This window comes from Neocloeon triangulifer, unplaced genomic scaffold, assembly GCF_031216515.1.
Source record: "Neocloeon triangulifer isolate White Clay Creek 2 clone unplaced genomic scaffold, ASM3121651v1 ptg000012l, whole genome shotgun sequence".
In the NCBI taxonomy this organism is placed as follows: domain Eukaryota; kingdom Metazoa; phylum Arthropoda; class Insecta; order Ephemeroptera; family Baetidae; genus Neocloeon; species Neocloeon triangulifer.
Window position 1 is genome coordinate 9,363,623 of NW_026775554.1, and position 21,787 is coordinate 9,385,409.

A 21,787-nucleotide genomic window follows, 5' to 3' on the forward strand; every position below is an offset into this window, starting at 1 on the left:
TTTTAGTTAAATTCATGCGTTTAAATGTACAAATATGTTATTTGTTTTGTATTTTATATCAAATTAGCAGATAGATTGTTACTGAAGAAAAATTTATGGTAATTTTTCACGTAATAGAAAATACATCAAAATTATGAAACCGGTTATTTGACAAAACCGACGATCGTTATTCCAAAACATTGAGGGAATGCTACAGTAATCTTGTGGTGCCACCTGCTTACCTGGTTTCGAACTAATTGAAACGTGAAATACATGAATGGAAAATAAACACAAAGGAAACAGCTGGGCAAGGACTTGACGTATAAGGTGGTGTTCTGCCGGATCGGCAAATTTTCAAAAGGGAATTCAATGGAAAATAGGTAAGTTTCTCGATTGAAAAAGTCATAAGTATTTCCACTATTTCCTTCTCTAAAAAAGCAAATGATTCGGCCTCACATTTTCATCTTCGATTAGGAAATTGTGCTTCTTTTGCACTGCATCCTTTTCTTCGGGTGCCGTGCTTATATTGATTTGTACGATCTGCAGACACCCACGTACACTTATCCACTTCGCTTTGTGCTACGACGGCATTGTTCAAGAACACTCGAGGCCGGAATTTTTTGCGAGAAAAACTAGCACACAAGTCCCAAAGGCTTTTTGTGTACAAAATTACTACATACATATTCTTGAATTATATTGTATTCAAATTTTGCAGTATAAAAATTCATCAAGGCGCGGTAGTTTGTACAGAATGTGAGCTGAAGGGCGACATCACCGTTGGCAAAAACACGGTCATCCATCCAAAGGCCATGGTCATCGCCGAAGCTGGCCCGATCATAATCGGCGAGAATAATTTGATCGAAGAGCAAGCGCAAATTATCAACCGGTAAAATCGACCTACTTTTAAAAATGGAGCTAGATTTATGACTGATTTTTTTACTACAGGCTGCCTCCCAACCAGGAAAATACAGGGAATGCGACTGTGATGATTATTGGAAATAACAATGTGTTTGAGGTAGACTGTTGCACAGAGGCACTCAAAATTGGTGACCAGAATGTGCTCGAGTCTAAATGTAAGTCCCTGGAACTGTGTACTTTAAATCCCAATTTTAATATCCTTCTTATTTTAAGGTCTTGTTGGGCGAAAAGTAGAGCTTACAAATGGCTGCATTGTTGGGGCACATTGCCGACTTGTAAGCGAGGAGTGTTTGCCTGAAAACACAGTAGTTTATGGAGACAACTGTAGTCGTCGTCAACAAGCTGATAGACCACCGGTACATTAATATATTTTTTATTATTATTTCTTAAGACTATAGTTAATATAAATTTCAGCCGCAAACTCTGCAAATTGATTTTCTGACCAAAGTGCTGCCAAATTATCATCATTTGTACAAGCCAAACATCAAGGAATAATGAAGTCGGCAGCTCCAACCACACCCATGCAATCACAAAACATGAAAGTGTTCTGCTAGACGACTGTAATCAATCTTTGAAAATGTAACACACTTGTTGCTGCCTACGTAATGAACGTAGAAATCTCACTTTAATAAGTGTTATTTTAAATTAATTTATTCCATGAACTGTAATATCTATTTCATTATTTCCAATTATTTATGTTCATTTTTAAGTCGTCACTACTTATCATTAAATAAAAGTATGTTGTCCCGTACAAGACGATATCGTTTTCTTATCTCATGACAAATCGTTATTTCGTCAATGCCTGCGGCTCACCAAAATTGATAACGCATTGTCAGTTTGCATTTATACATTGCCATTTGTGCATCTGACGACCTTATATCCAAAAGTACTTTTACAAAATGTATCTTAAATTAATATGTGTAGCAGTTTTGTGTGGACTTCAAATTGATCTCTCTTACGGTGAGTTTATTAAATTATTTTTTAATGAAGTTATGATAATGAATAACACACCTGGATTAATTTTGACAGTTCTTTTTGACTTAAGGTAATAATACTTATAAAATTGTCTTGATTTTTAAGGATTGAAGTGCTACTCTTGCACCCAATCTGGAGTTGACAATGACCGGAAATGTGAAACGAACCCAAAGTCAATTCAAAACTCGGCTATTAATTGCAACAAAAAGTACTGCGTAATTCGCAGAATCGAGTTTGTTGATCAGCCAAGTGAGATAAAATTAAATCATTCAAATTTCAAATCTAAAATATTTCTCTTTGCCTTAAACAGAAGGGCCCCTATTTTCTTTCTATCGCGGCTGTGAGCAGCGTCCTGACTTCATTAACACGGAGATAACTGATTCACAATTCAAAACTTATTACCGGGCCTGCACTACAAATTTGTGCAACGATGGAGACGGCCGAACTGGCAGTGGCAGCGGGGGTGGCATCAATAGTGACGGAAGTGATGGTGGAGGCGCGATTATGGTGCCAGGTATTGGCGAAAACGCATCTGCCAATATGGTCCCACTTGCTGGAATGTCTTTATTGGTTTTTATTTTCACCATTAAATATTTTCTGTGCTGAAATATATTGTTATAATGATATATTTATAGTAATGTTTCATTAAAATCAAGATATTTATTTTTATTTTAGATTAATTAATACACATGTAACACAAAGTTCCTGCAAATTTTTGTCCGGGACGAATATTGAATGAAATGATGAAAATTTACTAATTGTAAGTTCCCAATTTCTTTGCTTTTTACTTTTTTCAATGTGAACTCTCAGACAAGGAAAGCGGCGGCAAATTTGATCAAAATAGCGTAATAATAGTTCTACAATATAATCACCGTCATCTTGAGATAAAAACACACGAAGAGATCTCTCAACAGCAGGGTATTTAGGAGGCTGCTGTGCAGCGTGTCCGCGAAGCCCGCGGGGGCAAGGCAGGTCGTTCACTTTTCAACAGCTGATGGATGAAGACTCGCTGCGGAGGCTCTGCCTTTGCCGGTGCCTGCCTGCCCAACTACCTGTTGAGCACTTGTGCAGTCGCAACTCGGCCGCTCACACGACCGCAGCACCTGCAGCCCTAGTCAGAGGGAACACGAGGCGCTGCGCCCATCAGTATAAAGAAGTCCACCCACATGCTTGACTCTACACTCTGATCACCACAAGAAGAGCTTCAGCAGTCTTGGACTCATCCAGCCACTGACACTCAACTCTGCTGGACCCACGTGCTTTTTTTATTTGGTGAGAGCATATAATTAATCTACTGCTTTGTGCTTTGCAGTGTTTAGTTAATTTAAAAATGCTGAAAAATATTGTAAATTTAAAAAAAAAATCGGATCTAAATTGGTTAAAAATAATTACGCTATAAATTATTTTATGGTTAATACTTTAGCAGTGACGTTATTTTCTATTGTGGTTCACAGTCAGATTTATTCTTTCAGTTCATACAAATTGCACGACTTGAGACGTCCTCTGTCTTGAGCATTATGAAACATCATGTCACGTTTCATAAACACACGGGGCGCATAAAGGGTCAAAGATCCCTTGCGTTAGTTAAGACTGGCGAGCGAAAAACTCGTTTTCAAATTCAATCTGCTGGCTTTCCACTCTGGCGCGCGGCTAAATGAGCAAAATCATCGAGCTTTGATCATTTGCCTTGCTAGCGAGGGACGCGCGTGTAATTTCACTTGTAAGTTTATTAATACTCGTGTAAATAATTTGCACTGACATGAGTATCGGCTGACATTCCACAAATATATATGCATCTTTGAGTAAATATTTTTTGTGATGGGAAGGGAATCGGCGCGTCGATCTTGAACTTGCACTTGAGAAGAGCTCTCTTTGAGGAGGTATGCGGAGAGAGGCCTATTTATTTTATATTATTCGCGCACACATAAGAGAGCACCGGTATATTTGTCTTTTACTGACCTCCTTTCAACCTGTGACCACAGCAGCGCATTGGGAATGAGTCACTCGGGAAAGCAGGTATCTCACATACATACAATCGTGTTGTTGCGGGGATAATTCGATGCTATAACGCTCAGCCGTTCATTTTTGGCAGCAGGTTAATCTCACAAAGGCGGAGATGGACTGGAAGTTTTGAAATCGCGAGAAAAAAAAGTGTGTCTGTTGCGATTTGCGGTCTCAGAGGAAAATCTCTGCATGTCCGTTTTTTCATGCCTTTTGAGATTATAAGCTGACCTCCTTGTGCATCGCGTTATCCATTAGTATAATTAAGGTTGTTTTGCAAGTATGTGTGCATACATTTGAGATTGGTTTTATGGCAGCACTGCTCACAGCTATATAGAAAATGAGAGCAGAAATGATGAGAAGTGCATCTGTTTTTAACAAGAACAACATGAATCGGTAATAAATTTTCATTTGGTCTTTTATAAAGAAAATAAATTTCATATAGAGTATAATTAAAAATTTCACTCCAATATATCTAAAGATTGATTGATTTTGAACCAAATTCTTCAGGTTGAAAAAAAACCACAATAAACTTTCCAGTTTTCACGGATGATCGCTAATGTACAGTGTAGATCTAAAAAGAAACAAAATTATTTTGCAAAGCATGCAGCATCTAAGTTGTTTCTTTGTGTGTCTAATAATAGGATAGAATAATTTTATTTCCCTTTAAATCAGAACATTTAATTGATCTAAAAATAATGGAATTCCAGTAAACCAAATCTTGAATATGATTTAATTTATATTATGCTCTCATTCAAATCATTCCTAGCTTGAAGTCCCAGAGGAGAGAGCTGGATAAAAAATTAACTTGTCTTTAATTTTAAAATATTTCAGTAAAATTAAAAAAAAAAATCTGATACAGCTTTTTGGCTTTTTATTTCATTAAAATTATAGATGAAACATGACAGTCTTTGAAATAAAATATGAATAATTTTACTGAAAATGATTTTGTTGAAAATTGTTTTGATTTTAGAGCTCAAGCGTTTTCATATAAACGCTTTTTTACAAAAAATGTTTTTGATTTTCCTGTTAATTAATGTAGCTGTAATATTTATTTCATTAATTAAAATTCATATACTGCCAAATTTAGGGAAGTGGAGAATATTATTTAGAAAAAAAATACCGTGGGAATAAAATTATCGTCCAGCCGGCAAGTAAATTACTAGTGATTTTATTTTACTGCTCGATTTTTAAGTCTACATGAGCACGATTTGCTGGGGGATCACTTCTCGGAGAGTATTCATTTGAGCTCCGCTCTATACAGAGAAGTCCATAACGGGACCACTTTGCCGGCAAAGTGTACGCAAGCAAATGAGCGTAAGGCCGGACGAGGAAAGCGCTGAAGGCGAGCAACACACACAACCCTGTTCACAAAAAAGACTGATAATGAACGAGTTTTTCTTCGAGGTAGAACTAGGCATTATAGCGAAGATTTTTTGCACATGTTTGCATATTTTAGTTGCAAGTGTGTCGCTCTCATCAACAATGATTTTTTCGGGGCAAAAAGTGACGCGGCAATTAGTGCGCATTGTCTTGCAACTAGGCTACTGCAATCATTTGCGATGACGCTTTTTGCGCCTCTTCTCTTCGCGCGTCTGCCCCTTTGTGGTGGCAAATTTGACGCGCGGTGCTCCAAATCCAAAGCTGCGAAATGAATGGGAAAAACGTGCGGCGTCGCGCACACCAGATGGACAATTACGGTGCAATTTTCAAGCGATTTGCGGTCGGATTTGCACGCTTGGAGCTGCGGCGACTCACGATTTAAAGTGCATAGCAAAGCCTTGCAGCAGACAAAATCTGATCGCCATATTCTACCACGAAAAATCGCTTTGCCAAGGACGCGCCAAATTATGAGGAAAACTTTGCAAAAGCTGATTGTTTATTTTTCACGTAATAAATTTAATGCATATTTAGTGATTATTTATTATGCATATTTATGTGCATTAAGACATTTAACTTCAACGTTTTAATAATTGTAAAATTTTGCTAGTTAATTTAAAAATATATTTGAACCAAAAACAATATTTTTTAAATAATTTAAAAATGAAAAGCCTAAATAAGTAATTTTTAATTTTGAATATAATCCAGAGAATGAAATAGTTATACCATTTTCAAAAAGAAAATATATATTTTAATTTATTTTCTGACAAAGAGGGATTTTGAAAACGTAATTATTGCCAAGATTTCTAAATTTTTATTAAAATTCAAACTCTCTGAAACGAATTGTGACTAAAATAATTATTGAGCTTCAATTAAAAAAAAATTACTATGTCTGAAATAAGACACTTGCTTTGAGAGAATTGGGATTTCTAATTAACTTTCTTCAAAACCTTGGCATTCACATTTGTATCTATAATGTGGCTTTTCTTGCTCATATATAGTTTTGGATTCACTCTGATATCACAATGTTATTTTACGTATGTTTATTTATTTTCAGCCAAAAGTCATGATCATTCAATATGCACATCAATAAGTCACACTTTAATCTTTTTAGGTTTATTTATTTTTCTTTTAACACTCTTTAAAAAACGTTGTTCCCTCAGTTGAAAATAAAACGTTTGTCCTCTACACACTAGACTGCTGGAATAAGTGCAGTTCCGGTCCAGTTCTCCTTTTCGCCGCTGATGGAATTGCTCTCTCTGCTTTTTTTTCGTTTGACAGAAAGTGCCAAGCAACTTAATTGAATTAGCTGCGAATGTCAAGAACCATAGTTAGACACACGCAGACACGAGAGAGGCGAAAAGTGAGATGAACGGCCGCAGTTCACAAGGCAACGACCCGAAAATTAATATATTGTGTCTGCAAGCTGCACTTTTCGTTCAGGCAAGGTGTGTTGAACGGCGAAAGTGACATATGCCAGTTGGACCAGTTTTAAAGTTCGCCGGTTAGAATGCGAAATGATTTAATCTGGAAAAATTTGCGTTGAAAATCCTCATTTTCCTTCTCTATATCATTTGCAGAGAGAGAAAGCAGTTTGGTGTGTTTTTGTGATTATGATCATCTCATTCATTTATTGGTGAATAATCAAATGTCTCACTCAGTCAGACCACTGAGGGAACCCCTGCAATGTACTATTTTCTTTGGGAAATTCACAGAAGGCGTCAGGAGGCATTAAAATATCGCAAAAAATCTTTGAAGAAAAAATATCCCCTCTCCATTTTGGAGCTAATTCCCTAAAGTTTTGTAGAGCTTTTTTGGAATCAATCTTATAAAAGCGCTTAAAAATGAATATTTTAAAAATATATTAATTATTTTACTCCACTATATAGTTACAATTTTTATCATGAATTTTATATTTCCAGAATATGATTTAAATTCTGTAAAATTCTTCACATTTAATTTTTTATAGTCTAATTTAAATATAATTACAATTTACAACAGCTGTTAGATTTTTAATTAAAACTATGTTAATTTTATTCATTTCCGACTTTTCTCACGCCTTGAATCTTACAATTCATGAAATGGCAACGACATTCATCTATTATATTATTCTTTACTACAAACATGCTTCCTTTCCTTGTAAATTGAGCTCGATTTTATTTTTTGAAGTCGCGTCGATGGTGGATACAGTTATTGATTGCTGCTCATTATCCTCTGACCGCTACATCGCCAACGTCCACGCCAAGCGTGTATTGCAGAAGCAAGCCGAGAGCCGAGATAATTGAAAATTGTCAGAGGCGCATAATGCCCTCTTGTCACGTGTTATTTTCCTTCTCTTGCAAATTAAAAAGCATTTTCTTATCATTAATTTTCGTATGACTATAACATCCGTCTGGCCAAATTAATTCCATAAAAACTGTTGGTAAGCGCGTGAGAGGAGATGGATATAATTTAGCAATTACATACACTTCTTGCAGCGCTTGTCATCGGAAACATTTCTTCTTTTCGCTTTAATTAAGTGCGTCACACTTCGTCTTTGGTGCGACTTTGATGCTGAGTGTTAGCGCGTTTCCTATATTGCGAGAAAAGGAATTTATTGCCGCGGCGTTAGTCAGCAGGAAGGAAGGAAGATGCATATTTGGGGAAACAGCAGTCGCGGTTCAAAAAGAGCCGCCGCGTGATTATAAATGAGGCCAAACCACATCAAAAACCTCCGAACTTATTATAATTTCCCATGTTTAAAAGTAAAATGATTGGCATTCTACACTGACGGGGCACATTAGAGTAAAAAATTTATGTATGGGGAAAGAACGCACGCTTGATGAGGCTTTTTTAAATGTGAATTGCACTATATTGAGTTGGAAATAAAAGTTTTATTTAATGGAATTATGATAAGTTTTTCACACATGAGGAAACAAAACAATCTTTAAGCATTCTTTTGAATACCTGGAATTGTCATGCATTCAGTTTTAACAAATTTTTTATTTTTATAAATAAAAATATGTTTCTAAAATAATTGAAATTTTATGAAGGTTGAATATTTAATTAAAAAAAATCCGATTTAACTAGAAATTTATTTTCATTTCAATCTTTTTTTGCATTAAAAAGACTGGCACACCTGTATTACTTTTCTCGCGCGTTTCATGACTTTCCCTAGATACAACTTACAATTAGAGTCGGCGAGAGGAAAACGAACTTTTGATGACTCAAAGCTTCCTTTGGGAGAGTTAAAGGCTTTAGCATCCGCGCCACGTTGACCTGAACGAAGGTGAAATGAAATTCGCCTGAGAGCGGGCGGGAGATGGAAATTGTGTGAGAAAAATCGGCCGGCGCATCAAATTTTTATCTTTCTCGCGCCGTGCGGCTGCAATCGAAAATAAGGTGCAATGACTCTGGCGAATAGCACCGCGCAAATACACACACCAGCAGCACATTGTTCTCCTAGCCGTTTATACACCAAGGTATATATACACTTTTTTAGACGCTGTAAAAAAAGATCAACGTTCGCGTCCTTGAGACCTTGGCATTGTCCGTGCCGCCGGCAGAAAATATACACCCTCGCGCTTCACTGCATTTCTTCTAAACCGATATAGTTAGCTCCGGCGGCAGCTTACGCGTCACTTTTTTCAAAGGAAAATCGCACCTGAGTGAGCGAGCGACCACCTTTGAGGGGCTTCTCTCCTTTTCGGCCGCATTCCTCTCTCGCGCACCACCCTGATGCAAATAATGAACCTGCCAAGGTTGCGAGTTTCGGGTTCCGAAGCCGCAAGATTTGCATTCACTTGCAATCCGCATAGGTCATCTGTATAATGGAGTTCGACTCCAATTTGTGGTTAGAGTAAAAATAATCTAAAATTTAATATCTGATCTCTCTATAGGCATGAAAATTTTGTGGCCACGACCTTTTTAAGTAAATTTATTTATTCTTTGATGAGTCAAATTCATTGTGGATGATTCAAAATTCTCAGTTGACCCTTTTTTAATTAAAAGTAAATGGAATGTAATAACTATTTATTTATTGAATTATTTGAGCCTGCTGAATTACTTTGCTCAAGTTTGCTCAAAAGTAAAAAGATTTTTTTTATATAATTGGCAATAGTACCGGACAAAATAATTTAATTGTTACACTAACAGCAAATAACAAAGAAAAGATTTTTGCTTGAAACTTCGTTAGGAAAAAATGTGCTCAGTTGTGTGATTCAAAGTATAGTAAAAAAGCTACCCCAAATTGATTTTGTTTCTGGAAAAGATCAGCCCTAAGGCAGCATTTAAAAATTATCATAGCCGCGACGAGGCTTGTTTAAAAGTCCCCCACTCTCTCTCCATGTCGTACTGTATACCTGCTGCACTGCTGCTCGCAGTCAGCAGCGATTACCTGGGGTTCATAGAGCGGCAGTCGCTTCCTCACGATGGACGAGTCATCACCTCCGTCCGTTCTGCTTGCAGACTGCACCATGACGGAGGAAGCCCCGCCGCCCAAGAGACGCGGCTCGCTGCTCTCCGCCTGGACTTTCGGCGCCGCGCTGCTGTTGGCGACGACGTCGATCGGCGCCGCGGGCTCACCCCTCGGACCTCCTCATCCTGCCGTGATGCCAGGTAAGGAAATTGCTACACTTGAATTCTGAAAACCACTTTTCAAATCGAATAAATTTAGATAGAAAACAAGGACTGGGTACTCACGGAGATATTCTGTAAATAAAAGTTAAAAGAGGTCTCCGAACTTGTTAAAAATATTTTTATTCCGCGGGAATAAAACTACATTTTTTTTTGCAATTTAAAAAAAATAGATTAGTATTAAATAATTTTGTATTAAAATATTCCATTGAGTAAACGCTCTGCTCAATTAATAACTTAAGATATTGAAAACTGTGAAAAGATATCATTTTTGGGATCATCGTTATACAAAAACGTTTGTACCCTGATTTTCACTCCATCAATACGTTTAACAATCGCCAATTTTTTTTTTTAGCTAGAAATTACAATTTTGTTTTGAAGTTTTGAATTTTTTGATAGAATTTAGGCCATTATAGAGTTGAAAAAATGAATATCCACTTAAAAAGTTGTACCAAAATAATAATGAAAAAAATTACGAATCCGTGTGAAATCCAGGTGATGCAATTGTGGCAATTATCTATTGTCCTCTTGGAAGTCTCACGAAATTATTTTGACGCACGCTTTGCGGCTTGGAAGGCTGACCCGCATTCATTTCACTCGCGATTCGCCGCCTCGCCGATTCATTTGAGCCTCCAAAGTGCGGTGAACCCACTCGGCTATTTACACTTCTCGCGTATTATTATAATGATACACACACTTCCCACTTTTGAGCAGTGTGAACGCACGGGCTGATTCGCTCACTCAAAAATTATCACATAAGGGTCCTAATCGACCAAATTAAAAACTCAGACACGCTCTATACCAAAACTTTATCATTTTTAAATTTGATCTCGCAAAATTTTTAATATTTACCATAAAAACAAAGAAATCAGCCCTAATAAAGCTACCGTAATCCAAAATCATGATTCAGCTGCACTGAATTATCATTCCGGATACTGCATAATTAAATTACATTCTGAATATCAATTACCCGACCCAAATCTTCCATTAGAAAGCCAGCCAGGACAATCGCGAAACTGGCGGATTCAGTTGTCAAACGCGCATTGGTGATGAATTGGCCAGCCGATCGCGGGGAATTCATAACAAACAAAATAGGATGTAGGTCTGTAGGTGTAAAGAGCAGGAAGAGTTGCGGTTGCAGGAGGGGCGGCGATTGATCTGCATGCGTCTCACATACACTCCGCAAGTACCGCCTTCGCTCGGCACGCGTTCCCTTTATATAAATTGAAATAATGCGACGTCGTCTTCATTTCTGGGTCACTGAGACACAGAACACAATTAAACATAGCCAAGCATTGTTATTTGAATGAAAAAAAAAACACCTGCAACTCTCACCCTTCTAGTTTTTATAATTCTGATCAGGCCTGTTTTATGCTCTATAAACCGTTTTAATTAAAAAACAATGGCATTTTCCCATTAAAATTGCTTCACGCATCATTTGTTTACCAATTACCAAAGGATGAGTAAGGTGGATGAGAACCGACGTTTTTTGTGACTGTCGTATATGATACATTGGGAAGACTCGGGTTAACCGAAGAAAAATTAGGTCGAGTGAGTTGCGGTCATTGACAATTGTGATATAAGGTGATTTTGTTATTTCAAAGAAAAGTTTCAAAATTTTATTTGCTGATGAATGCCAAATGCGGTTTGAAAATTATTTGACTCGGTTGAATTATTAAAATTCTTACATTTTGAAATAGGTATTTGATAAATTTTAATAATAATTAAATTTATAAACTGCACTTGAATTTTAATTTTTTTAATGTTTGCTTCTTAATATTTTTGCACTATAATTATGTTTTGTTTTAAACAATAAATTTATGCTTATTAAAAGGTTTCAAATAATTAAGATGAGCATGGAGCGGCAATCTCTTTAGGACTTCATTATCTATCAGCTTTTATGATCCGATACAAAGAGGAAACTAGCCTGCCCGTTTTATAATTCACGTTTTTCTCTCACATTCTTCATTCTCGGAGGTAATTATACAATCAGTAGGAAGACCGAAGATTGCGTCTCTCGGCTCCGATACACGTCAAGTAAAAAGGGCGCGTTTTCTGTATTAATAGAGAGAGGAAGGCTGGCATCTCTCGCGCTGAGACAATCCCGTTACCTCATACAGAAGTCGTGGGGATGCCACACCGGCACAACTCGCTAGGAAAAGCCTTTCTGCTCTAAAACTTTGCCGCTGTTGGCCTTGAACTGTGGCTGGTCGGCGAGCCAAGTGACGAACGACAGTAATTATCTTCTGAGGTACACTCTTTTCAAACGCAATTAACTTTTGCGTCAGTGCCTTGACAACTCCTGGCGCCAAATATCTAAATCAATCTTAATAAACCACCGTAGAGAAATTTGTTCAACTTTCCCATTTGGCACCACTTTGTAATTTGAATTTTTAACCTCCCTTTGTTGCCTCTGTTGCAACTTGCGCCACCGAAATTTTCATTTTTAAAGATTATTTTTACTTGCATTTAAAAAAAAAATATTATTTACGTTTGAAATTTTCTACAGTCTTTCTATTTACTTTCAAGGAAGTGAAGAACTTTTATTTTCAAAAATCACAATTTTATTTCATTACATTTTAAATTGAAATCGTTTGCTGAGCATTAAATACGAAGGTCTTTCAAAACATTGAGAATTTCAATTGTACCCTCCGGCGAATAAAATAAGCAATAATTCAACATGTGCGTCCTGCTGGGAAAAGGTAAATATTTGCACAACACTCTCTGTACAGCAACTGAGCGAAGTCGCTCAAATTTTTTATTTTTATCGTAAAGAAAATTTACCCAGCAACAACTCTATACACACAAAAGATATATCCCCTCATGAATATAATTATGAGACTTAAATTTATGCAATTTTTTGTTAGTAGCGAGTCTCTTAATAGATGCTGAGAAAAGCCACGCGGATGATGAATATTTTCTGTCCTTCAAATAATAATATTTTAAACCAGACTCTGCTCTTTTTGCGGTTTCCCAAATCGTGGGAGTTTTGCCGCTTTTTACTGTGTCTCTTTCACATCCCAAACGCAAACTTCCGTGAGAGAGCTGAACGACTGCATCAGTATAAATTTTCCCTCTATCTGGCGTTTTAATGAAATTAAAGTGTAGTTTTTATGGAATTCGTCATAGCGATTTCATCGTGCCGAGGTTGATGACATTTTCCGCATTTTTTCGTGAAACATTTCTCCGTAACGCGTTCGTCGCCGCTTCCAGTTAGTTTTATACACACCTACGTTTTATCAACTCATCTTGAAAAAAAATAACATATAACAGTTTTTGTATTTTAAACATAATAAAGAAATCAAAAATTGAATCTAAATATGCGTAAGGTGAAGAAATTAAAATTTAAAGCTTCTCCGCAATCAAAGACCCCTTTTCAATTCTGCTTACTGAAGTGAGAACCAAGAAAAGCCAACTCGTCACGAGAATGGCAGGCAGTTCAAAAGCTCACAGGGGGCCCAGCTCGTGAGAGTTCCAAGTAAAAGAGCTGCAGGCGGATTCAATTGATTATTGTTATTATTGTCAGCCTGCTGGAATGCGATTCAATGCGCGATGAAACGCAGCAGCAAACTCGCGAGCATTCGGCAGAAAAAGATATTGCAGTCCAGCACGGCAAACCCTCTGAATTTTTTTTCTAATTAACTTTCATTTAATATTTCACTGCACGGCACGCTTTTGCATATTATTTAAAAATCGATTAGTTTCTTTAATATTTGCAATTATAAAACATATTTCGTTCTTGTTTCTTTAAATGAAAAAAAAAATTTGTCTATAGCAATTTTTTGCAACCATAGAGAAAATACTGTTAAAATAAACTAAAATTTAAATAATCTGTTGCCAATATAATATATATGTATTTTTAATTTATTAGATTTAGTTACGTTTTTCCACTAGTATTATCAATCTCAATAAATTGATGGTTTTGTAATTATTTTAATTAAATCACTCACCTCTCTTTTATGAAAAAGTTGAATTTACTAATAACTAATAAAATATTAATATTCTGTCATCAATATGAGTGTGAGACTCAAAAGTACAGCTACATGAGAGCCAAGAAATTTTATTGCGTCGATCAAGTTGCCGAAATTATGTGAATAAATTCCCGCAGCTCCTGGGAGTGGGTGTGAACCGAAATGTGACCATTGGCAGAGGAGTGCGTGGAAAGAAGCTGGCCCGTGAGAATGGCTGCAGCATCATCCCAAAAGTTAACTGCGAAAGGCTCTCGCCGGTTAACGGATTAACGGCTCGCCTGTGAGAGTGATGCGCCTCATCTCACTCAGCCACAAAACGCCAGTACCCACTAATTAGTCATGATTTGATAATGAGAGGAAATGAGAAAGAAAAGAAGGCATGCTAATCGCGAGTGAGGTGCGGCATCAATCAGTTTTACGGGACCTGACAAAGGCGAGATGCACTCCTGTGTGAGTGGAAATTTGGAACAAGCGAATTGCTAAATTCTCCTATTAGTCGCAATAAAGAAAAAAAGGCGATCAGCTTTTATTAAAATAAATACAAAACTGGATTTTCTTTTTGCCTCCAGTGAGAAGTTGCTTTTTGTTTTAATTCTCACAAAGAAAAATAAATAGCCACCTCCAAAATGACAAATCAGGAAGTTGAATATATTTTGTTTCCTCATATTTTCTTTTAATCATTACTGAATTGATAGCTGCAGCATAATTCACATTGGAAGAGCATCAGGAGGAGTGATTCAGAGAGGAAAGTGAACCGGACTCGCGGAAAGGGAAATTTCTCTGGGAGTGCTTTTTTAAACAGCATTCTCGTTCATTCATATCTCTTCCTTTTTTGAAGTACGCACGTGCCAAAACGGATTTGCCAACTTTCTAACCGGGCGCTGAAAAAGCTTTAAAAATAAAATCATGAGCGGGCTCTGTTCGATTTTCGTGTGGCGTAGGTTGGGACAATCGAGTGTGTGTTATATTTACTTTTCCTGCACCTTGCCCTCTCGCAGAGGCGGCTCGCGTTTCTCCTTCATCTCACGCGTTGACTGACGGTCTAGGGCGAGGTCGCTGATGTCTTTCTTTTACACCCACTTTAACCTAGTGGCATACTGCCGGCAATGAGTCACTCTCGGGTCACTAGTCTTCGTCGACGGCTCCAGTTGGAATTTTCCTCCGACCGCTTTCTCTGAGAGGATAAAACTTTTACTCGCACCCTTGAGAACTTCTCTATTGAATAAAATATAAAATTATTATGTATAATAGCAATATGTGGACAGAAGAAATGGAGAGAATAGGTTGAAAGAAATTTTGTCAATTTTTCTTCGAGAGATTCTTTTTTTTTAACAATTGGGTTGTAAAATATACGCAAAATATTCAACACATTTTTTAATAAAGTTTAATTAATTGCAACTTGCAATGGATTTACTGCAATAAATTATTACAAGAGCCCCCATCAAGGATATTATATCTCTCGCAATAAATCGTATAGGTCGGGTTCGAAAATAACGTTTCTCTCTCTTGAGCTCATACGTTACGGTAAACCCCCATATGCTTGACGCAGGAAAAAAATATTTAACGCAGCCTCCAGCTTGACGTGAATACTTAATGTGTGCATTAACCAGCATCTTATAAATCTTATTAGTAGCAAAATAGGCGTGTAGAATGAAAAGAGCAGATTTCTATTGCTAAAATTAGTGTTTTTAATATTTGTTGAATCCATTTGGTTTCAGCAAGTCCCGCTATTAATATATAAGCTCCTGCGGCAATCAAATAGCAAAATGAATCGTTTTCCATTTCTCTGCTTTGATCCTAGAGCAATGACCACCTAGGTTAATAGCATTCCTTTCAGCGCGGAGAACTTTTTCTATATTAGGATTTTTTATGATAGTGATAAACTTTTTGTGATTTCTAAGTCAGGAGCATTTTTACATAAAACGTTTTTCAGTAATTTAAAAACAAAAAATGAAACTGTGGTTTTCTGTTTGTAAAAAAAAATTAGTTATTAGATTCCTTTGTCTCTTTTCCCCTTATTCTGCTTAATTTAATATGCTTTCAATCCAAAAGAATTTCACATTAATTTCCCCTTTGCTTCCAGGTAACTTCGCGAGAAACATTCGCAACCTGGAGTGCGTCTCCCGCAAGACTCAGGAAAAGGGCACATGCATGTTCGCACTATCCTGTCTTAAAATGAATGGCACGCATTTGGGTGTTTGCGTGGATCGCTTTTACTACGGCAGTTGCTGCAAACTGCCAGACTTGCAACAGGAAGTTGACCTCGGTGGTGGGGACACCAATGACATCACTTTGGTCGGCATCAAAAAGCCGGTGACCGCCGCCAGCGTAGCTGAAACCACTACCCCCATCCCCACCCAAAAACCCGTGACAACCCTCTCCACCACCCTCAAACCCCAAAAACCAGTGACCACAGCGACCACCCCCGTCAAGAAACCCGTCACTCCTGCTACTACTGCGGCCACTACTAAAAAGCCAGTGACCTCACCGAGCAAACCAGTGACAATTGCTGCAACCACAAAACCACCCCAAAAGCCCACCCCCACATCTCCTCCTAGAAAACCCGAGCCCACAACTGCCAAACCTTTAACCGCAAAACCCACCCCCGTGGCCCCAACCAAACCGACCACCATTGTTGCCAAGCCGACAACTGTGGTGACCAAACCAACCCCTGTAGCCACAAAACCAACGACCGCCGCCACCAAACCGCCTTCGAAACCACCCTCATTGGCCACTAAACCGACCACCGTCGCCTCAAAACCCACCGCCAGCACCGCAGCGACCAAACCACCCTCATTGGCCACAAAGCCCACGTCAAAACCCTCTTCGCCGGCCAAACCAACTCAGAAACCCCTGTCCAGTGCCAAACCGACCTCAGCGACCTCAAAACCGACCTCCCCTACGGTCAGCAATGAGGTCACCACCAGCAAGCCCGCGACTACCCCTGTGCCGAAACCGATTATTGAAGCTGTGGAGGAAGAGACAAATTCCGTATCCGGAAGTCAAAAACCGACCTCGGCCAGACCGACCCCTCCAACCTTCCCCTCATCGACGGTCACTGTCTCGAAGCCAGCACCCACTCAGAGACCAACGCCTCCCACATTCCCGTCTAGCTCTGCAAAGCCAACGGTGACCTTGACTCAAAAACCTTTGGTCACCATAACCGAGAAGCCTTCCGAGTCCACGACGAAGAGGCCAGCGGAGAAACCTCAAAATGTGACTGGTGAGTAGTTTAGAGTTTTCTAATCTCAAAGTTTTCTGATGGTTGAAAAACACGTCTTTGGATGAAAATAGGTGCTCTAAATCAATTTACCTTGGGGAAATTTTGGATCTTTTTATGCATCCCCAGCAGATAATAGATTAAAAATTAGTCACTCTATATCAGCTTTATTCTCGTTTTTAGATATTTTCTTTTTTAAATTAAAAATTTGCAAAGTTTTAATTTTATTTCAATACCAAGTTAATCAATGTGTTTTTCATCATCTGTAATTTTAAATTAGAAAATTCTAGGAATCAAAGAATGACATTGACTTGACCGATGCACGATTGTTATTATTTTGAATGAGCAACTGTACACTCCATTGGAAATTCAATTTTCTCAGAAAGACGCATTTAATTTTTAAGGCAGCGTGACAGTGTCACTCGATTCTCGTTCTTCAAAGCGGTCCCCGGCTCTCTTTCACCCAACAAAGCAAACACATTTCCTCCTCGCGCCTCGTTACAGTTATCTTGCGTCATATCTAATAACGAGTCTCATCAGCGGTAACTGGGCAAATATTGCGGTCGAATCACCTCCTTGGGCTGAAATAAATTTTGCCAAAGTAATTACAATTGAAATTTATGAAATAAAAAATATGCTTGTTTTTTGCCCCCAAGATCTAATTATTAGACCTTTTTGAAATGACCGCGCATCAATACAGCTACAGCATCTATATCGAAAAATGTAAATCGAGTTTGCTGAAAAATTGGCTCCTTTTCTCCAGAATTGGCCAGGAACGCCGAGAGTGAGGCGTGCAGTGCGTTGAATTTATATTCCTCGTGCGCTGTAACGGTGTAAGGTGTTACTTTGGAGAACAGTTGCCCATATGAGTGTGTGTGTTTATTAAGAGCAGACCGGTTGTGAGGACGGACGGCCTGGTGTTGGGTTGCATATCATTGGCCTTCTCTTCTCTATAGATTTAAGAACCCATTGTTTGTCGCACACGCACGCGAAGAGCGCGGTTAGCGGGTCGATAGGGCCACCTTGGCAATTCGACGGCTCAGCTGTTTGAAAAGAAAAATATGTATACGCAATCGATTCAGAAAAATTCAAATGCCAGACGCACGAGTGGAGTTAAGCTGTTAATTTCCCGTTAAGGTTTTCATTTTGAGTGTCAAATTATTGCAAAAGTCAAGATTAAGTAACGCTTTTTGCATTCCTTTTTATTAATTTCAAAAGCTTGTCGATAAACCAGCAGACTAATTTCTTTGTTTTTATCATTCCGTAAATTCTCCGAACGGCCCTTAATGCGGTTTTAATGTCCACTTGTGTCGCGCGGTCACTCTTTGACCAAAGATAACCGCTGTTGAAAGTAACCGCTCGTTCACTTCTTACCCCACAAATTGATAAAAAAAAAAAGATTAATCTTAGTCTATGTTAACACAATACACCTCAAAATTCCATTTTCTGAATGAAATGTAAGAGTCATGCAGTTAAATCGGGAAACTTTTGTTAAAAAAGCTGCAAATAATTCAACTCGTTTACCGTAATTTACATTAAATCCCTTCACAGATGAGAATTGGGTGCAGATTGAACTCTCGACCACTTCTCCGGCGTCTGTTGCCACAAAGCCGACGGCCTCTTACCCTGACGGCAGTTTGTTCACCGAGGAAATTCCACCCAGCGTCAGCCGACCCACCCCGCCAACGTTCCCTCCAAGACCTTCCACCACGGAAGGCACAACAACGTCCATTCCTTTGGTCACGGACGAGCCCGTCGCCCTTAATATGTCCGACTATAAGCAAAGTGAGTTTTGAAATTATACAAATTATTCAGAAATCAGAAATAATATTTTAAACTACAATTTTTGAAAATTTAAAAAGTATACTTTGTTGTAACTCTAATTATGAACAAAGCAATTGAATTTCTTTAGTAATAATTTAATTAAATTATTTAGTAAATAAACAATTTAAATATCACATTATTTCAGAGCAAATTTATTTAATTATTTAACTTTAATTTGCACTGCAACTTCTGGTTCATAATTAATACAATTCTCTAATAACTCTAACATGTTCATTATATTTTATCCTCTGCAACAACTCTTGGGATTGCATTCTGAAAATAATAATAAGCGTGTGAATCGTTCTTTGCCCGGCAGTTTGCGGAAGGAGATTGTTACCTGACGGCAGGATCGTGGGTGGAACTCGGTCCACCTTCGCCAAGTGGCCTTGGCAGGTGAGTGATAAGCACACGCCATTTTCAGCAATGCTGATCGTGCAAGCATGTGTTAATTGCGGCGTCTGAATTTCAGATCTCACTGCGCCAGTGGAGAACCTCGACTTACCTCCACAAGTGCGGAGCTGCCCTTCTCAACGAGAACTGGGCCATCACTGCGGCACATTGTGTAGAAAAGTAAGCCAACAAAAATCTATAAAAAATCTCTATAAGAATTTAAAAAATAAATAAACAAATGAATTAAAGTATTTTTGAAACATTTATATAATATTGAGAAAATTGTTTTGATTTGTCCCTCTTATTAATATTATCTTGCAGTGTGCCCCCGTCAGATTTGCTGTTGCGACTGGGAGAGCACGATTTGAGCACCGAGTCGGAGCCGCACCCTCACTTAGAGCGCAGGGTGCAAATCGTGGCCAGTCACCCCCAATTTGACTCGCGTACCTTCGAGTACGACTTGGCCCTGCTGCGGTTTTACGAGCCTGTGAATTTCCAGCCAAACGTGGTTCCTATTTGCATTCCTGAGGATGACAAAAACTATGTTGGGGAAACTGCATATGTGACTGGATGGGGAAGACTTTACGAAGGTGGTTTTTTTTTGCATTCTCCAAGTTTTAAAAAGTCCTATATTGAGAGATTGTTGCTCAAATTTGAATTAGTTTATTATAAATCACTTTCATCAGTTTATAGAAGAATTTTACGTTCTATTGATTCATTCACAATCAATTTTACTAAAAAATTTATTTTTCCAGACGGTCCTTTGCCCAGCGTGATGCAGGAAGTGTCCGTTCCCGTCCTTGAAAATGCAGTTTGCGAAACCATGTACAGATCGGCAGGTTACATCGAGCACATCCCAGGCATTTTCATTTGTGCCGGTTGGAAGAAGGGGGGATTCGACTCGTGCGAGGTAAGAGCGCCTGAAAATGAGGTGGTTAGGCAGCCTGCGCGACACCACTGTTCAGCAGGTTGCATAGATTATGAATTCTGGGGGCTTAAATTTTGTTTTAGAACCCTCGCTTAAAATTATTAATTTTATTTCTTTTAAATGTTCTGCGTATAATATTCTTGCCCTTAATTAGCTATGACTTCTATGGGAATTAGACTGTTTTACAAATATTAAAATTATCATATTTGACTTTGATAAAACCTAATTTTTAATATTTTCTGCAGGGAGACTCAGGTGGTCCTATGGTCATCCAGCGAGATGACAAGCGCTGGACACTGGCCGGCGTGATTTCGTGGGGCATTGGATGCGCAGAACCCAACCAACCTGGAGTCTACACAAGAATATCAGCCTTCAGAGATTGGATCAACCAGATTCTGCAGTTCTAGAGGGCACCGGTGCCAAGAGAGGATAAAAACAAAGTGTTGTTCTAGTCTTGGCAATTTCCATTAACGGACAGTGTGCTCTTGCAGTCGAATCTGATATTTTTGTTTCGAAGCAAGGTCAAGAGTGGAAATTCCAAGTTAAAGGGTATAGAACAAGTATTTTGTAAACGCAATAGGTTGTGGGAGGAAATGACATGAGGAGATTTACAACGATTATCAATTTCTTTTGAACATCATAAGAAAATGCACAAAAAGAGCCATAAACGTTGACCAAGAAGGACTGCAGCAGTTTTGTCTGCCGGGAAAGGGATTAAACTGTGTCTTTCAATTAAAAGAAAGAAGTGTTACTTACTCGGTCACCCATTTGTCTCATGACAGAAATGAGTGGCCGGAAAGAAAATATTTATTATGTTAAAGTGCGCGTAAGAGAGAAGTGAAATTGAATTGCTTGTACGTTGGAGTACTTTTATTTGCAGATGATGTTGCTTATTTATTGTTTGGATGCTGAGAGAGATTTTTAGATAAGTAGTTTGTTGAAGTTACAAAGATGTTTGTCTAGATTTAAGAGAATGATTGTGATTCTGTAATTTTAATGAATTAGAAGGAAACAATAAAACTTCAATTTTTATAATAATTAATTTTATATTTAATTTTTATTTTGATGATTCAGGAGCAATTTTCAAAATTTTGATTCAACTGAACTAGTAAATCTATTGAGTTACTCTTAACTTGATTCCAAAATTAAAAATAAACTTCTCCAAGTGTTTAAGTAATTTTTGCTAAATCTTAACTAGCCATGAAAAGACCCGCGCTTGAGGGTGTGAAAGTGCATCAGTATTAGTGAACATCTAATGATATCATGGAAATTTATTTAAGATAATTAAGCTGAATGGGCATTATTGGAAATTAACAATTGGCATTTAATTATATTTTAAATAAGCAAGAGAAAGAATTTGCGCGGAGACTTCATTTCAGCCGCCAGAAGAAGATTCAATACTGCAAGCTTTTCAGGCATCTCGCACTAGGCCCTGGCATAGAGGCAGAACAGCGCTTGTTTGTAGGAATGAAAAAGTAAATAGGAAAGCATGCTTTGATATTTCGTTATGAATATCAAACCTTTTAACAAAAATTGAATGTTAAAATTTAAATTATATTTTCGAATGAAAAAACTTGAAATTCTTGT

General features: G+C 37.9%; 3 protein-coding genes across 5 annotated transcripts; all 3 read left to right on the top strand.

The window, feature by feature from the left end:
• The first annotated feature begins 206 nt into the window (after positions 1–206).
• On the top strand, positions 207–1,651 carry LOC132196491 (dynactin subunit 6). 2 transcript variants are annotated; one of them, XM_059619192.1, is made up of 6 exons: positions 303–359; positions 418–640; positions 695–865; positions 925–1,052; positions 1,111–1,253; positions 1,312–1,651. In XM_059619192.1, the coding sequence occupies exons 3-6, from the start codon at positions 789–791 to the stop codon at positions 1,390–1,392; spliced, it is 429 nt and encodes a 142-aa protein (XP_059475175.1). In that variant the 5' UTR covers positions 303–359; positions 418–640; positions 695–788; the 3' UTR covers positions 1,393–1,651. The 2 variants fall into 2 exon arrangements, with proteins under 2 accessions (XP_059475174.1, XP_059475175.1); XM_059619191.1 differs by lacking the exon at positions 418–640 and having other exon boundaries at positions 207–359.
• A 50-nt stretch (positions 1,652–1,701) lies between these two features.
• Positions 1,702–2,644, top strand: LOC132196492 (uncharacterized). The gene is made up of 3 exons (XM_059619193.1): positions 1,702–1,857; positions 1,978–2,121; positions 2,183–2,644. Exons 1-3 carry the CDS (start codon positions 1,797–1,799, stop codon positions 2,476–2,478), a joined length of 501 nt encoding a protein of 166 aa, XP_059475176.1. The 5' UTR covers positions 1,702–1,796; the 3' UTR covers positions 2,479–2,644.
• A 223-nt stretch (positions 2,645–2,867) lies between these two features.
• On the top strand, positions 2,868–21,242 carry LOC132196485 (serine proteinase stubble-like). 2 transcript variants are annotated; one of them, XM_059619177.1, is made up of 9 exons: positions 2,868–3,144; positions 9,700–9,849; positions 15,922–17,061; positions 18,610–18,843; positions 19,199–19,275; positions 19,352–19,452; positions 19,594–19,862; positions 20,028–20,182; positions 20,446–21,242. In XM_059619177.1, exons 2-9 carry the CDS (start codon positions 9,708–9,710, stop codon positions 20,605–20,607), a joined length of 2,280 nt encoding a protein of 759 aa, XP_059475160.1. In that variant the 5' UTR covers positions 2,868–3,144; positions 9,700–9,707; the 3' UTR covers positions 20,608–21,242. The 2 variants fall into 2 exon arrangements, with proteins under 2 accessions (XP_059475160.1, XP_059475158.1); XM_059619175.1 differs by lacking the exon at positions 2,868–3,144 and having other exon boundaries at positions 9,627–9,849.
• Positions 21,243–21,787: the final 545 nt, after the last annotated feature.